The 18,658-nt window shown below is 44.3% G+C and overlaps 1 protein-coding gene across 9 annotated transcripts in view; it reads right to left on the bottom strand.

The window, feature by feature from the left end:
- The window catches only part of ADAMTS9 (ADAM metallopeptidase with thrombospondin type 1 motif 9), a 149,514-nt gene that overhangs the window by 57,959 nt on the left and 72,897 nt on the right, over positions 1-18,658 (bottom strand). For all 9 annotated transcript variants that reach the window (XM_039546993.1, XM_039546995.1, XM_039546997.1 and 6 more), the window contains 5 exons: positions 16,830-16,934; positions 16,525-16,692; positions 16,028-16,315; positions 14,329-14,490; positions 13,553-13,729 (listed from right to left, as the gene is read on the bottom strand). In XM_039546993.1, the coding sequence (XP_039402927.1) occupies positions 13,553-13,729; positions 14,329-14,490; positions 16,028-16,315; positions 16,525-16,692; positions 16,830-16,934 (900 nt within the window). The remainder of the gene's footprint in view (positions 1-13,552; positions 13,730-14,328; positions 14,491-16,027; positions 16,316-16,524; positions 16,693-16,829; positions 16,935-18,658) is intronic.

Here is an 18,658-nt window from a genome sequence, read left to right as displayed (position 1 = left end):
AGACCTGCCCTAAGCCTGGCTCTTTGGAAGCAGCGTAAGTTGCTGGATCACTGACAGAATTTCAGTTAAAAGAAGCCTATGGTCTGCAGGTGGATCTGCCAGCAGATAATGCAGTTGAAAGGGAGAACAGGTGTCATAGTAACAGTCATTCATATTAACACTGTCACAGTCAGATAAACTGCTTGGTTTTCTTAAGGAGCTTTTCAACAGAACATGAGCAAAGTGAAACCTACTACGTGCCTTTGAATTGTGCTAAGGTCAATTCTATGCTGATTGTCTGAGTCGTGTCAAATGCCACAATCCCACCAATAATAAGATGTTCCACAACAGTCTTTAAATGAGTATTTAAAAACCCTCAGAACATTTTTCTTGTATTCCTGTTCACAGAGTCTTTGAGAAATAAATAGATGCTTCAGAGTACTGTGACACTACAAACCACAACACAACCAGAACTCTTTGGGGTTTGCATGTGTGTGCACACAGCTCCATTTTGCACAACTGTCTCTTCTCATCTAAGGAGAAATCATTTTATACTGTGATAAAATGAATAATTTTATCCATATTAAATAATGGTATGAAATTAATTTCTTCAAATTTATTTTGTAAGTAGTTGTAAGTTGTAAGCAGTTGTAAGTACTTTCAACTGCTCATACTCTCCATTCCAGATAAAATCAAACAAACACTGATTCAGGATTTCAGGATTAAAAACAATGGTCATTTATTATGCATTAAACCAGTTTGTGTCTAAGAGTTAGATTTACTGTAACCATTTTAACTTTCAGTTCCTGATGTTTTTTTCCTTCTGGGAATTTTCCGGGATTATTTGTTTGAATCTAGAAAATATACAAGTGTATAAAGAACATGAAAATAGTGCCTCCAAAAATACATATGTCCACAAAATTTCACAAATTGAAAGGTAAGGTTGCTACAGTAATTCTAATCCCAAAGCATCAAGGAAATCCTGGTCCAGCGACCACTTCCTACTGTTGGATTCTTGGTTGCAAAATTCAGCCCTTATTCAGGTCAGCAATTAAGCATGTGCTTGACTCCTAATGAAGTCAACGGGGCCTTAAGCACATGCTTAAAGTTAAGCACATGCATTAAGTGTTTTGCTGAACTGGGGTCCTAAGCTGTACATGTCTGTGAGACGCTAAACAATATTACAACTGATGCTTAGTTTGTACAGGGCCATATTGTGACTGTAACCCTCTCTGGAATTAGTTGTTCCTGACATGTTACTCTAAGCGACTCGCCCTTGGGCTATAGCAGCAATGGCCGCAGAGGCTCAGGACTCCATTTCCCAGACTGCCTAGAGTGCAGACTAGTGACAGAACAAGCTCGAAGCTACTACCAGAACCAAGCATTAGCTAGAGCTCAGATACAAAGGGTTGGGTTGTTGGAGTGAAGCAGAGACAGAACAAGCATCACAGCCTGGGAGGTTCCCATGAAACTTCCCATTCCTACGCAGAGGGAAACGTTGAACTCTGGCGGTGGTCACTGGGTCACCGATGGGTGACAGCCCAGAAGAGACTAGCAACCCAGGAGGATGAGGAGCGATTCCAGGTTAGGCTACCAAGAGCCAGCATCATTGTCTCTGGGACTCCAGAGAAGGGAGCCTCAGGACAATCCTACCCATTTAAGGGCGAAGGCCTTGTAAGAAATCCCATGTCAGTTTATTTTGCTTGTGAGTTTTAAGCTGGCCAACAATTACAGTGCTGCGTTCCCCAGTCAAGAACCGATTCTCCACTCACATACGGCCCAGGCAGGTGCTAGGAGGGACTGGGCCCATAGGAAGTGCTGGCAGGTGGAGGGTTTCAAGTATTGTTGCTATTTTATTATTCTAGTTACTCCTATTCTTTCCTTACCCCTTTATCCTCTGTGCCCTGGGCCTCACAAAGTCCCCTTATTGTTGTGTTGTTACTTTGGAGACTGCAATACTTATTTTATCCCTACATTCCTAGTATAGTACATGGTGTTAAATGTTTTCCCAAGGGACAGCACCCCCTGTATCCCTGGCTGAGGGAGGAGTCACGTTGGGTGGAGGCACCAGGTGCCAGAATAAAGAACCCATGGCCCTAAAGGAAGAGGGAGAAGCCGCCCTAAGCAACAGGGAGAAGGCTTGAGCCAGGCCCCAGGGCTGCGTTTACATGGACTCAGGGATGGACTTGTGACGGCCCCCCTTGCTCCAAGAAGCCAAGACAGTAATTGGCTACTGGTGTGGGACTATAACAAAATTACTTCCCCCGCTGTGCTGGCGCAACTGTGCATGCTGGCAGAGCCTCGCACTTTGGCAGGAGTAGGAGAGGGGCTGCTCCCTCCGTACCTCTCCCTACCTGCTTTAACACGGGGTTCAGGGACTCTAACCTGCTGAACATGCTTTCTCCTCTTTTCCAGACAGAGAGCAGTGATGATATGAAGGGATATGCGGCACTGCACAGTAAATCACAAACTTGCCCATAGGCTATAAAGAACTACCTTCAGATTACAGCAAGTGACCATTTCAGAGTCTCAGTCTCTGCTCCAGAACCGGCGGCTCCACACCAGAACCGGTGGCTTTTGCTCAAAGCTCTCTCAGTGGCAACACACCTTTTATCGTAACCATCATGACTATTATACCCAGCACTACTGCGCATAAGGGACAAGACTTCACTGGGCGTTGTGCACATGGCATTACGGTGCCTCGTCCCTGTTGTGGAAAGCTGAGTACTCGCAGCTCCGAGGCACAATGCCTGAGGCAAGCACCATGTCTGTGGAGAGGAATGAGGGGAATTGTTTTTCTTAAATGCCTGCATTAAAATAAAGTCACCTCTTCCCCAACCCACACAGACATCAAGCCATCCATCTGTGCCAGGCCAATACAACAGGAGCTTTTTTTATTTTAAAGTTGTCATGTTTAATTGAGGTTACTTAAAAATCTTCTAGTCTGCAGTGGGGTCAGCTGATGGGCAGTGAACGCACTACACAAAGAAGCAAAAATAGGCACAACAATCTGAAAGCGACTGTGCTCTCTCATGGTCATTATGGGAGCAGCAACAAAAAGGAGGTGAATGGGCCTAACCTATTCTGAACTAGATGGCTCCTCTGGGCAAGGACTGTCCCTTAAGTAGGCCCAAAGCCAGGTTGGAGCCTTTGGGCACTCTCATAGTACAAATAACATAACATCAGAATGTCCACACTGGGTCAGAGCAAAGGTCCGTTGTAGCAAACCCAGGACGAATGGCTACAAAGGAGGGGGTAGTAATTAGTCCCAGGGGGTTAAAAGGCCTCTCCCAATCCACCGCGGAGAGAGAACCATGGGGAAATAAGGTTCAGCTGGAAAAGGCGTTACCAGGGAACTAATTAGGTTCAGCTGGCTCCAACTGCTTGAGACCTTTTTAAACCCTCCCCGGCGTGGGGCGGGGGGGGCGGTGAGAATGAGAGAAGCAGAGGAGCTGCCAGCAAGCGAGGTGCAGCAAGGCTCTGAACCCTTCCAGCCAGGAAGGCTGCGCTCTGTCCCCAGAAGGGAAGAAAACAAGCACAAGGGACTGACTGAGGGAAGGAATAGCCAGACCCTGTGCGACCTAGAAGGATTTGCTTTGCCCAAGCCTGTCTCTCCCAGGCTAAAAAGGACAGAGCCTGCTGAGAAGAAGGTACTTTGCCACCCGACCTAGTCCAGTATCCTGTCTTCCGACAGCGGCCAGTGCCAGAGGGAATGAACAGAACAGGGAATCACCAAGTGATCCATCCCCTGTTGGCCATTCCCAGCTTCTGGCAAGCAGAGGCTAGGGACACCATCCCTGCCCATACTGGCTAACTGCTATTGACATATAGGACTATTCCTTAAGCAGCACCAAGCTGCCCTCATCTGGAGGGAACCCCCATACGATCTGTCTAATTAAGTTGCTCCAATTTGGTCTTGAAATGAAATGCTAGAGAAACCTGACAGTACTCTCAGGTGGTCTTACTGGAGTATGAAAACATTGAATATTTTTGTGATCGGGCAACTTTCTTTGGGACACACTTTTATGATACAAAACAACCTACCTAATCCCTACCATAAATCTCACTGAATCCATAAATGACCCTAACTGTAGCTGCAAAATGCTTGGGTTTCTATGCTTTTCGTAAAGGTTGGATTTGTGCTTCTTGCTCGATATGTATGATGACTGGAAGATCAACATGGTGAAAGATGGGGGGCTGACCTAGGTGGTGAATCATGGCAGAAGACACTAGGTAAGGAAACAGAAGACACACGTCAACTCCAAATAATGGAAACTTGTGGGGGAGGATGATATTAAGTATGAGGTTAGAAGATAGCAAGGAATCTTCTGTTGAGATTTGTTTAGGAGGAAACAACAGAAAAGGGAACAGTTGAAGAAGACTGGGAGTGGCTGTGTCTAGGCACATGGAAGTCCAGAAAAAATATTTGATAGGGAACTGTATTTAAGAGCATAGTGATGAAATAATACACTTATCTACATTTCTCATTTCATCCCAGGTCATTTCATAAGTTACGTACATCGAGTGATGGAATACACCCCTGTATTCACACCCTACACATTATTGTAATCATCTTTGTACATAGCATGCCGTGTAAAGTATCATTTGAAAACTCAATTACTGATCAGTAATAGCCTGGTAAAATGCATGTGGCACCATTATGTGTAAAGTCATGAACATAAGCTGAAATCATGACTGAAATGTGTTTCCCAGATGAGTCTGGGGAGTGGCTAAAACCGTTTCTCAAAGACAAAGGGCAAGATGACGCCCCAGCCAGGTGTCAACAAAGCTAATGGGCCATCACCTGTCAAGTGGTCATTCTTTGGCAAGAAGGAGGGACAAAGAGATCTGCATTGTAGCAAAGAAACAGCAGGAGGTCTCCTTCCTCTGCCAGACTGCCTGTCTCTTGGTTCTCAGCTGGGAAAGCTTTTCAAAGAGGTAATGAATATATAAAAAGGAGGAGCAAACACCCCAAGACACCCCTTTCTCTGTCCCTGCCCATCTCATTTTCTGGGCCTAAGGAAACAGCTTTTGGACTCTGGGGGAGGGGTCCTGACCTGCAAGTGTGGTCAGTAATGCTGTTGGAAGCATGTGGTGAGAAACTTTGATTTGAATCTAACAGCGTTTGTCAAGTTAGGCACTAGAAGGCATTTTTATCTTTATTTTCTTGTACCCATTGCTTGTACTCACTTTAAATATATCTCTCTGTAGTTAATAAACTTGTTTTATTGCTTTATCTAATCCAGTATGTTTAAATAGAAGTGTCTGGCTAACTCCATTTGGGATGGCAAGTTGTACGTATATTATTCCCTTAAAGGAACAACAGATTTATTTTAATTGTCCAGGAGAGGGTTGCACAGTACAAGACATAATTTTTAGGAGGGAAATCTGGGATTGGGAGTGTGCTGGGGTTACCTGGCAGAGTTAACTAAGGCTGGTAAAAGTCAGAGTGTAACCCAAGTGTGGCTGGCAGGTTGGAGTTACACACAGACACTCATGGTGTGACTTACATGCTGGAAGACTGTTTGTGAGCTGTCCAGGTTGGGAACTACACTAGTAAGGCATTGCTAGGCAACCCAGGTTGCAAGGCTGGGGTGACACAGCCAGACTAGTGGGGAGCTATCACCCCACTAGATCACACACAGTACTGTTGAAATTCAGGCATCTCTGGGGTGTATAGAGGTAGCTAACTGGCACATGGCAACTGCTCAACAGTGGGCACGGGGCAAAGGGGGAATGTTGGTTAAGGACAACGGGATAAACTCCTAGGGTGGCACCTTCAAAAGCATTCAGCATTGGCCTAGCTCTGCTCCCAGTGAAGCCAATGGAAGATTTACTATGGACGCCTGTCGTGGAAAAATTGACCACACCTTTGATTTTGGGTCAGACACGCAAGGCACCTTTATTAGGGTACACAATACAATTATGCATAAAGGGAAGGTCGGCGCATTCCCAAGCAAGGGGGGGTCAGCCGCCTTGTCTTCAACAGATTTTCTCCAAGCTTATAAAGGCTAAAACCGCAAATTAACACACACTTAGATTTCCTTATTTGGGATTAACAGTGGCAAATTAAGCAAGCTAGTTCAGTACTTTTCCATATTTGGTTTTTCCTGTTATTGTTCTTTGACAGTTTCTGTTGGTAGTCTGTCTGCCTTAAGACCCCCTCCTTTGCGGTTGCATTGGATAAGGCTCTTGTCGCATTCTAGCTGAGCTTCCCTCAGTTCCCCTTTCTTTGGTTTCTTCACCACCATCACCCCCCCTCGTGCCCCTTACAGACAAACGAGTTTTGCAGAAGTTAACCTTTGTTCTATATAGCAATTGGGTTTTGCTAACAGGCCTGGGCCTGAAAGGCAGGGGTTAGGATGCAATCTGCTTCTGACCCTATGGGTGGGAGTCTGGCAGCTAACTTAGCTTGGGGCAAACGGGTCACAGTCTGGGGCAAGCGGGACCCCTTAAAATCCCCATCAACACCAATGGCAGCAGAGTTAGGCCGGCACTGAAAATCCCAGCCCTTTAAGCTCATGAAGACCACAGTGCTTTGAGCTGATGGTGTCAGGGTTTGAACCTAGGGCTCTAGTGAATCCAGATGTTCCAGATCTGATCCCTATGCTATTAAACCAACCCTTTCGTATTTCAGATAACGTGGCCAAGGTTTTGGAGGTGCTGGCACTTAGATTGACATGGACTGGAGACGCTGAAGGAAAAGGACCTCATGTCCAATACTTCTATTCTGATCCCCGAGGTGACAGTGAGATTTGACTCAGCTGTAAGTGGTAGTGGTTTGGGGTGAGCTCTTCAGTTCTGGAACATACTGAGAGGAAGCAAGTTTTGATGGAGTCAACAACTGATAGGGCAGAAAGTGAGGAACGGGCTGAAGCATGAGAGGCACATGGAACAAGGTACCCTCTGCAGATGAGTGACGCCCACGGCTGCATTTAAGGAGGTGAGGAAAGGGAAGAGGGGCCCAACAACGGAACCCTGAGGACATCACAGTGAAGGAGTCCATGCCCCAGAGAACTCAGTCGAAATGGGCAGAAAATGACTTTCACAGAGGGAGAAGCTGGTTTAGGAGATTGTGAATAGAATATGGAGCCTCTCACTTTATTTGCTGCGACTTCTTATGGAAATATTATGTTTTGTTAAGCCACCTACTTCTCAATGCATCCCTGAGTACATACTATAATACCACCCATCTATCTGGCAATGTTAAGGACCGTAGAACCTTATGTCTGTCTTTCCACTGCTGCTACAGTATTTTGTCCCCACACGTAAGTGTCCACAGACCGATCATTATTATTTCTATAGTGGCCATGGAGGGAGCGGGGACATGACACTTTACAGAGCTGTAAAGTTCCCTGCTGTAAGGCGCGCACAGTCTGAAGAGACGTCCAAGAGGCAAAGGACGGAGGAAGCAATGTAATGGCAGAGGGAATGAGCAGTTCTGTTGAATATATATCTCGTCAGTTTCAAGGGTGTTTTTGTTACAGCAAAAGTAAGAGTAAAGGATCATGCAGCACCTGGGTAATGTTGCTGTCATAGCAAATACATTTTCTGAGGAATAGAGGAGACTGGCAGAGCTATAGTCAACCAAATCTGCCTCTGGTTATCACTTAGCATGTCAGCTCTTAACATAAGAACGGCCAGACCAAAGGTCCATCTAGCCTAGTATCCTGTCTACCGACAGTAGCCAATGCCAGGTGCCCCAGAGGGAGTGAACCTAACACGTAATGATCAAGTGATCTCTCTCCTGCCATCCATCTCCATCCTCTGACAAACAGAGGCTAGAGACACCATTCCTTACCCATCCTGTCTAATAGCCATTAATGGACTTAACCTCTATGAATTTATCTAGTTCTCTTTTAAATGCTGTTATCGTCCTAGCCTTCACAACCTCCTCAGGCAAGGAGTTCCACAAGTTGACTGTGCGCTGTGTGAAGAAGAACTTCCTTTTATTTGTTTTAAACCTGCTGCCTATTAATTTCATTTGGTGACTCCTAGTTCTTGTATTATGGGAATAAGTAAATAACTTTTCCTTATCTACTTTCTTCACATCACTCATGATTTTATATACCTCTATCATATCCCCCCCTTAGTCTCCTCTTTTCTGAAAAGTCCTAGCCTCTTTAATCTCTCCTCATATAGGACCCATTCCAAACCCCTAATCATTTTAGTTGCCCTTCTCTGGACTTTTTCTAGTGCCAGGATATCTTTTTTGAGATGAGGCGACCACATCTGTATGCAGTATTCAAGATGTGGGCGTACCATCGATTTATATAAGGGCAATAATATATTCTCCATCTTATTCTCTATGTAAGGGCAATAATATATTCTCCATCTGTCTCCCCACTCCCAGCCGGGCTGCTGCCCGGACACTCCCCGCTCAAGGAGTCGATAAGCCCAGGTGGTTGCCCCCTACTCCCAACTAGGACTGGGGAACTGAGAGCCGGCAGGAGGGGGAGCAGCTGGGCTCCTGGCAGGGAGCTACACGGAGGGCTCTCAGCACCCCCAATACCCCTCTTCAGTTGGTGGAAGCGCTCCTGGTGAGGATGCACACCACTGACAGAAGGAGGGTAGTGTGGACATCAGCCACCGCAGTAACATAGACCGACTTAGGGTGTAGCGTAGACATGCCCATAAGCCCAGGTTTTTGAAGGTATTTAGGTGTTGCTGCACTCAGCATTGCAGTACCTGACTCTCATTTTCAAAATTAGAGCATCTATTTGGATGCTCAAAAACATCTAGTCACCTACCATCAGTTGAAATCAATGAGTTTTAGGTGCCTATGTGCTTTTTGAAAATCCCACTAGGCACCTAAAACACTTTTAAAAATCTGGCCCTAAAGCCCTTTTGAACATTTCTGTTGGCTAAAGTCTCCTGATAATAATGATTGATAAACAAGGAGGCCTGCTGGCAAAAACCACACAGTAGATCATGTTGAAATTGACAATACTCTTCTAGAGTTATCTCAAATACAGTGCACAAGCCAAATTCAACGCTGACCTATACCCCACTGCCAGGCAGCTCCGTGACTGTCACAGCTGAAACCAAGGGGATTGCATTGGGTAAAATAACTGCTTCATTTGACCCTTTTCTAATCAGAAGAGAAGTGAGAAGGTTGTGAAGCCTGTGATAAGTAATTTCTTCATTACACAGATCTCATATCAATGTACAGCTGTGCTATCTATTAGGGTACACTAATGCAATCATTTATTTTCTTGAGAAAAAACATGTACCCTGAATATTTACCCTCTAATCACTGTATGCCATTAGTTTGAAGTGCTCAGTTTTAATAGGATTGTTTGCAGTGGTGTTGTAGCCTCATGATTTAGCAAACCAAAGTCTAGATTATTGGCAGGCTTTTGATAAACTGTATGCAGCCAATCAGATGTTGTTTTGCAAATGCCGTTATAGGACTCAATGCCCCGATTGGTCTGCCCACGTGGATCTAGTGGCAGAATGAGGGCCCCAGTTTCTCCTGCAAGTATTTGACATAATCCCCATTAAAAACACTGAGTACAATACTCATGCAGTGAGGGTATAAGAGACCCACCTCAATAAATAACTAGTAGGTACCCTATGATTTGCTTACTCTTTCAAAGAACTGGCTTTCACAACTCTCGTGTCCAATTCGCCACGACCTGTAAGAAACTCACATCAGTTTCAGTGGGGATTCTATACTCAGGAGGGTGAAATTCTGATCCCATTGAAGACAATGGGAAAACTCCCATTGACTTCAACCAGATCAGGATTTCACCCAGTTAGTTTCTGGATACATGGATTCAAGGTTCTGAGTATACTGACTCTTGGCGACCTAGTTTTTAGAAGTGTGCAAATGTTTCCCTTCACCATTTGCACGTACATAAAAAGTTGTTCTTTGTCAGCCAACTTAATTATGCACCTGAATGTTAAGAAAGTATTAGTTATCCCCAGTAACAGTCTTTATATGTTTGTGTCCTAAAAGCAGTTCTATCAGATGGATGATGATTTCCCCAGTGCTTGAACACTAAATGTTCTTGAATAAACAAGGAGTTTGAAAGGTACCACATTGTTTTATGATTCTTTTGTTCTCCTGGAATGTACATTACAAAGGTAATGCTTGGTGCATTTACACCAGCCATGCCATATGATAATGGTATGATTTCACACACAGCTTTAAAAATTGTATATATAAAATCTCTATCTATTGGCTACATCCTGAAATGTTTAGGTCAGATAAAACTCCCTCCATCTGATTTCATAAAAGGTCACTATAGAATCTGCCTGAGTAAGGGCTGCAGGACTAAATATTAATAAAACCAACAGTCTAAGTTCTGACGTTTTACATAATACATTTCAGTCAATCATGCAAGAACACTATCCAATTAAATACTTGCATGAAATGACTCCTCTGTACGTCATAGACACAGTGAGAGGTCTTAGAGCAATAGCATTATTGCAAAAGTAACTAAATGTCTTTCTAAATATAGTTTATATTACTTAGTATGAATGACTGATTTCCTTAGAGAAGCACTAAATAAATAATAATGATTTTTAAAAAACTGTTGACAGAAGATCTAATCTCACATTACCTATTCAGAAAATCTTGCCATCTTATAGCGGTAAGTGTATTATTGTAGTTTAGCATAAGACTCAAGAAATCATTATACAAATTCATTTCTGATTACATTCTACTTGTTTTTAATTTTCACTGTTCGATGTTAACATTAAACATTGTAAATGTATGCAATATTTATATAAAATTAAATAACAATATTGGAAAAATAAATACACTTTATTACATAAATACATAAATCCACACTGCTGAAAAGTTTCAGCTAATACTATACTCTTGTTACAAAAGTGACCAAAAATATGGTAGTGACACTCCATCTGAACAGATGAAGTATTAACAGCTACTGAATGACGTCTGCAATCAATGTCAGAACTAGAAGCAAGTGAGGTGATACAATAATAAAAATTGGACTCTCCCTACTACCTACTGTAGTAGCGCATGGTAATATGAAAACGAGGGACACATATATATTTATTAGATTTTTCAGGAGAGCCAAAACTGGTTCCTTGTTGAGCCCACAGATTATCATCCAGGTCCTCCAATATACAGCTCTGGAGTCACTTACAGCAGAGCTCAGGCAAACAACAGATAAGATACTTGACATGAAAAATCAAGACCCTACATAGGAACAATAGTGGCTCAGTTCTGAAAATCTTTCTCCAGTGGAAACTTTGCAAGAGAAAGGATGGTCCGAGCAGGTGACTACTGAATGTTTTGGTCACAAGATTCTCCACTGAAGAGTTAGAGCAAACATTAATTAACATAAGACTAAGAACACAGTTTACAGCTGCATGCACCCCAGTGCTGCATGATTGATTCTGCACACCTGACCCAGCTCATTGACACCTGGCATCAGTGGGTGGTTTGGCTGGGGAAGGAATGCAGGATGGAGTCCTGTCTATCAAACACTAGGGGGCAGACCCAGCTGTGATGTAAGTGGGCACAACTCCACTGAAATTGACAGTTACGCCAGAGCTGCATACAGCCCTATGGTCTGTTCCTGAAGAGACACGGTGATCATGCCAAATGCTGGATTACACCAAAAACCAACAGAACAGTCTAGCCATCTCTTTTGGGTCTTGCAAACATTCAAGCACATGAACTAGAAGTTAGCAGCAATTTTCAGGACGTAGTTGTGGGAGAAACCAACTGCATCAGGTATTGAGTAGTGCCAGGGGCAGCTCTAGACATTTCGCTGCCCCAAGCACGGCGGCATGCCGCGGGGGGCGCTCTGCCGGTCGCCGGTCCTGGGGCTCCGGTGGACCTCCCGCAGGCATGCCTGAGGAGGGTCCGCTGGTCCCGCGGCTCCACTGAAGCCGCGGGACCAGCGGACCCTCCGCAGGCACGCCTGCAGGAGGTCCACCAGAGCCACGGGATGCCACCCTCCCAGCGACCGGCAGAGCACACCCCGCAGCATGCCGCCCCAAGCACGCGCTTGGCGTGCTGGGGCCTGGAGCTGCCCCTGAGTAGTGCTCAGCTCATTCACTGTTAGCACCAACTATCAGTATAAAAGTGATACATTAGCACCTCAAATTAAATATTTCAGATCACTGTCCCTTGTAATGATGAAGCACCGTATAAATACTATTCAGCAATGTTATGGCTATCACATAATTCACTGAGGTATGAAAAAATATTAGAAATGTTACCAAAAGCATCCACAGAAACTACAGTGATGTTAAACTCCAGCAATGTGACTTTTAAAACCATAGTGTTTAAGGAAGTCAATATATTACAAAAAGGCCTTTTTTTTTTTAATAAAGTGCTTTCAAGTCAAATCACCTTTAAAAAGCCTTCAGCTACGTTATAACAAAATATACAATATATTTTGACATGTGTTTGCATGTCATTTTAAAACGGTCACATCAAATGGTTTTCATTGTATCTAGCCAGTGTCCCAAGTCCCACACGCACTTCAGTGTAAGAGCACCTGTTAGCAACCAGCACTAGAATTCCACCTGTCCTCAGGTGGAGAGGGCCTTTTATACAGGAAGTCAGTATTATTCTGTGGAGTTCACCTTGCAGAGCAGACAGATCCCAGGCTGGGCAGGGTAGAGTTTTAAGCTACAGGACACGATATAATGGTCCAGATCATCCCCCACTTTGCACTGCTGGAGCTGTGGGTGGCTCACTCCAGTGCAGGAGAATCGTCCCAGTGGCACAGAGCCACATAACCACTCCTATTCCACTCCCCTCCCAGAGGTTGGAGAGGAAAGATGACCTAAAGTAAGGGGGCTTCCCTACTTCCTGTTGATCCTTGGCTGCCATAATAGTTCCACACGGGCAGCTAGTGTAATTGAGAGCAGTGGTTGGGGATTTGACCAAGGATCAGAGAAATATGCAAGGGTAACTTAAAGCCGCTTTAAACATGGCCCCTCATCAGTTGCACTGTGAGGTGAGAATAAGGGATGTTATATGTAATATGTATAAACACACATGGACATACATAGAAATACATATATATGTATATATGCATTATACTAATGTAGGAACGTGCATGTGTTTTCTTTATGGGTGTGTATACATTTATAAATTAATAACACACTTATAAACACATATACTTACAAATGAGGGCAACTTAGCACCAAAATCTTCCCGTAACTATAATTTTTTTTTTGGCAGAGGAAATGCAACATGTGCACTAAGAAGTGCACAATAAAATATTAATATAAAATATAATCAAAACTTTCATTTAAATTTAAATGTACTGCTTAAAATGCCAGGTTTTAATTTGCACGTAAAGAACTCAGTCATAACCAAGATTCGTAATGCATAGTGCTTGCAATGTAGTAAAATGTACAAAGTTGGTTATCTAGCAGAAAGTGCCTTTTAAATTAAAGGAGTTTACCTTGCTAACGTAAGCCCTTCCTGAATGTGTCACTCTGAATATATTGTAAATAATCTTCTTTAAGTGCAGTTTTAGGACACAAAATATTAACACCTTAGCTTTAAGCATATTAGATTTGTTGTTATGGAACATCTATAAAAAGAGTCACAAAGATAAATATGTTATGGTCGTACCGAGCTCCACGGACCAGCATTCCAGGCTGCATCTCTAGGACAGTCCTGCATATTGCACTGCTCACGGTCTGGTGGTTTGTCGAGAATTTCACAGCTCAGATCGGGAAACCTTTCGCCGTTAGGGCGCTGGCACACCACAAGCCTTGTTCTTGTTCCTGCACCACATGACTTTGTGCACTAGAGAAAGGAAACCAACAGAGAACGGAGTAGTTATAATATTAGTAATTTGCATATTGAGCATTGTCTGAGCCAACTCCCATTGAAACCAACAAGAGTCTTTCCACAGATTTCAGGGTGGGGCGAGACAGGCCCCAGAAGAGGGTCTTTTTTTCTAAATTTCAGAAGGGACCAGAGATTTTTGGGGGCCACTATTTTTGGGTGCTCAGAAAAAGACACATTAAACGGGACCAATTTTTAGAAAGTGCTAAACACCAGCCCAGTGCTTCTGAAGATGTCTGAAGCTGGACACTAAACTCACTAGAGCAGGTTGACATAATTCAAATCAGTAGTTTCTCTCTCAAAAAATGGCCTTTTTAAAATAGAGTTTTCAAAATCTGTCATTGTCTGGAAAAGTTTCTGCCACGTACCTAATTGAAAACATTATCAGACACTTTACAGAACGGTTTCAGCTCCCAAGAACTCGCTTTTCAGTAAACGAAACATTTTGCTAACCATTGCCAGTACTTTTTTCTTTCATTTTTCAACTCCCTGCCCCCCAATTGAAAACCTTGGCTTATGTCTTTGGAGAGACAGGAAAAGGTTCACTTGGCTCTCACCTCTCCCCAGCTGCCATAAGCCCACTGAGGACAAGGGCCAGATTCACATGATCTCTGCTCGACAGGTTTTGCTTTCTCATCGCAGTTACTTGCAGGATATCCGTTTTCATCCTGGCACACCACAGCCCGCCGCTGGAATCCCCCAGCGCACGTACTAGAGCACTGCAAAACACAATCACCCACGGTGCCAGAAAGTCCAGTTATTGCTTAGCTTTCACGGGCTCTCCCGAAGGACCATGAGCACACTCAGCTCTGGGAGTGCGCTCGCGCAACAGGCAGCGAACCCCCCACCTCTTGCCAAAGGAGCTAGAGTTAATAGACAAATGTAAAGTCTATGGTATTAGCATAACTAACATCCTTTTACCTTTGCAGGAAAAAAACCAGTGGGCGCTCAGCACCCACTGGTAGCCCCACCGATCAGCTCCTCCCCCTCCCTCCCAGCGCCTTCTGCCTGCCACAAATCAATTGTTCAGTGGTGTGCAGGAGGCACTGGGAGGGAGGGGTGGAGCGAGGGCAGGCACACTCGGGGGAGGGGTGGGAAGAAGTGGGGGCAGGGGCTGGGCAGAGCGGGGGTCGAGCACCCCCAGCAAAATGAGGAAGCTGGCACCTGTGCTTTGCCGTCTACATAAATCAGGCAGAAAAGCCTGTTGTTACCAACATCAAATCCCCCGTGATGCTTTAGGCCCCAACTCAGCAAAGGAATTATGCCTGGGCATGAGCCATTCCATTGACTTCACTCACATATTTAAAATTCCTCCCACACCTCATCACCTTGCTGAAGCGGGACCTTAGAAATGCACTGTTTCAAATCTGAGTTCACTGGTTGTGTTCAGAGAAAAAATAAGTTGGCCTCAACTGGAGTACTGTGTCCAGTTCTGGGCACCGCATTTCAAGAAAGATGTGGAGAAATTGGAGAGGGTCCAGAGAAGAGCAACAGGAATGATTAAAGGTCTTGAGAACATGACCTACGAAGGAAGGCTGAAAGAACTGGGTTTAATTTGGAAAAGAGAAGACTGAGAGGGGACATGATAGCAGTTTTCAGGTATCTAAAAGGGTGTCATAAGGAGGAGGGAGAAAACTTGTTCATCTTAGCCTCCAAGGATAGAACAAGAAGCAATGGAGGTTTAGCTTGGACATTAGGAAAAAGTTCCTAACTGTCAGGGTGGTTAAACACTGGAATAAATTGCCTAGGGAGGTTGTGGAATCTCCATCTCTGGAGATATTTAAGAGTAGGTTAGATAAATGTCTATCTGGGATGGTCTAGACAGTATTTGGTCCTGCCATGAGGGCAGGGGACTGGACTCGACCTCTCGAGGTCCCTTCCAGTCCTAGAATCTATGAAAGTCTCAATTGTGGCTGGTCGCTAGCCCTTAGCAAGAAGCAGAGCTGCACTGCCCCAGGAGAAGACCAGGAACCACATGGTGACTCAAAGGCACCATCTGGTCCCTAGTTAGTCCTTGGCCTCAAGGGAAGTAATGCTGCCAGCCCTATGCCAGGCAGGTCACTTACCCTGCCGTGCCTTCTGGTGCTTTGAAGGGGCAGAGCTAACGATCCACCCGTATGCATGGGCAGAGGAACAGAAGGCCCATATGGGTAGTGAGTGCAGGGGAGTGAGGTGGTACCCAGTTGCACATCTGTGCGGGGGGAAAAGGGATGCAAGGTTCATAATTTGGCTTGAAGTGAATAAATTGACACTTACAGCACCCCATGGGCCAATTCTCCACTGGTTGCCTCCTGGTATGTGCGCGGGGCCAGCGTTCTGGTTTAGGTTTCCCCCTGGGTGGGGTTTCGGTGGATGCTCTGGGTATGGGAAAGGGTGGATTGGCCTGCCGGAGTCATGGGCGTTCTGACAGGAAGAGACAGAGCAATCCTGGTCCGTTGCCGGGAGATCGTCTGGATCGCATTCACTTCTATCAACCACCTGGTCGCTGAAATTCAAGCAGACCACCTGCCGCGTTGCCTTACCTTGGCCGCACGTCACTGAACACTGCATTGACAAAGTGGAAAAGAAGACACTTTTATTTCCAGCCTGAAGAGATGCTTTTTAAAATGAAATCACTTGCTAATGAAAAGAAGTTGAAACACCTCAACTTCTATGCCTTTCACCTGGATGACAGAGCACATGAGAAATATATGAACTAAATTGAAGGAACAGGCCATACAGATTGTATTGTGGTAAGAACTGGATTTGCTTACAGAACTCCACTCCAGAGCTTTCCATTGTCCACACGGCGTTACGGAGCACACTTCTGTCGCTGAAGGCTTAGGGAGGTGAAAGCAGGCGGCTTCATCAGCCACTGAGCCCTGATCATCACGACAGCTGACATACCTCATCCTAGTACCTTTCCCACATGTCATCGAGCACTAGGAAAGATCAACAAGTAGTTTAGTGAGAAGTCATCTCTTGTTGCGCAACGTCACAGACTTTGGGATAAAAATCAAACCAACGATAACTAAAAATGTGTCATCTTATAAAAGAAAACCATTGACCACACACTTACAGGTGTCCAAGATCCAAATCTCCATTGTGTCCTGTGAACACTGGGCATAGATCTTTTCGTTTCTGGAGCAGCTGGATGGAGAGGACATGCTGCTATTTCACAGTCCTAGCAAACAAACGTATGAGAGGAAATGAAAAATATTGGATTATTGATTTGCAGATGCGCCAGGTAAGTAATTTCCCCAATGTGGTTAAGAAAGAAGGAAAAACATACAGTGCCCTACAATCTGTTGTTATTTACAAACTCTTCACTTCAATAGAAGCAGGTTCTGCTCTCAGGTCCTGCTCTCAGGTCCTCATGACAGATCTGCAAAATTTGAAATGAATAAATTGTGGGTGGCGGGGGAAGAGGGGAACTGAATTGCATCCAAAGAAAGGAGTTTGGGGGACAAGAGTAGAGATTGTCACCAAGAAGGCAATAGGCGTTCCAACTCCTAACAGTTTTCAATGGCCGTTGGGCTCCTAACACCCTTAGGCACTACTGAAAAATACCAGCCAAACTAATTTTTTTTTTAAATCACATGAAAAAAATTGGACCTGGACCAAATGTACTGAACATAAGTCATGCTGGTTTTGGAAAGAATTAGATGAATTTTTAACCTTCCTCAAATATGTTCCAAATAAGGAACTGTCTGGTCAATGTCTTATGCCTCTTTCAATCAGGCTTTCACAAAGCAGTGTGGGTGAGAAGACGGAGCACTGAACTGGTACTCATGAGCCATGGGTTCCATTCCTGCATCTGCCACTGGCCTGCTGGGTGACCTTGGGCAAGTCACTTCACCTCCCTATGCCTCGGTTTCCCCAATTGTGATCTAGAAATCTATTCACTGATTGATGTCCGAAAACTGAACCCCTTTGTATTGGTGGATGAAATGCTGAAATCTCTGTTTCAGTCAAGGTACATTTGGCAGAGAGTCCCGAGTGTATTAAATGTAATAAATAATCCAAAATAACTGGAACAGAACATGGATATGGAATGTGACCTTTACATATTGCCCATGAGGAAAAATGCTTCCATTTTGCAAACTACATAATTTTAGCATGTACTTTCCTCCCCTGAAGTAAGATACTATATTTTGTATCTTTGCAGAACTTTTCCTATCTAATGGCATCCAGATACCATCCACACTGTGACACACAGAGAAGCTGGATTTGGATGTAGGACTAGACTGTGATTCTATCCTTCTGAACTGGAAGCGTGATAAACTGATCGGACAATATCAGGAGTTCTGCGAGCCAGAACTGGTGAGGTCAGGCAGGAGCCATCAGTATAATTTGAGCTGCTTCTTGTCTTACCTTCCTTAACATCTTTGGAATTAATGGAAAAGGAAGGAAAGCCTACATCTAAAACGACAAATGGTAGATGTTTCTTCTGTGCAGGATTTATCAACACATGACAGTAAGCTTTCTATAAGGTCAGGGTGATGAACCAATCCATAGGATATAAAGCGGGAATAATTGAAGCTACCATACCAAATTTGGTGCATTAAATGTATTTGTAATCATTTCCGAGATCCAGGATCAGACGACAAACTCTTTTCTTTTTTGGTCTGAGGAAATAAGGGGAATACAAGCCCTTTCCCACAAATTCTTGAGGTACCAATTCTGTCGCTTCTGGATTGATTACGTCATCCCCTCTTGATGCATAGTGCTCTCATGAGACTAGTTACTAAAAAGGAACTGGAAGGGAGGCAGAGATTGAAACTGAATGGTGTAACCATCCTCAATACGTGAAGAATCCACTGTCACCCAACCCTCCTGAAAAATAAAGACAGATGGGAACCAAAGCGAGGGAGGAAACGGTATAGATCCTTGTAGATTAGTCCAAGC

Source organism: Mauremys reevesii, linkage group 7 (genome assembly GCF_016161935.1).
Source record: "Mauremys reevesii isolate NIE-2019 linkage group 7, ASM1616193v1, whole genome shotgun sequence".
Lineage (NCBI taxonomy): Eukaryota > Metazoa > Chordata > Testudines > Geoemydidae > Mauremys > Mauremys reevesii.
This window is presented reverse-complemented; position numbering and strand designations above follow the sequence as displayed.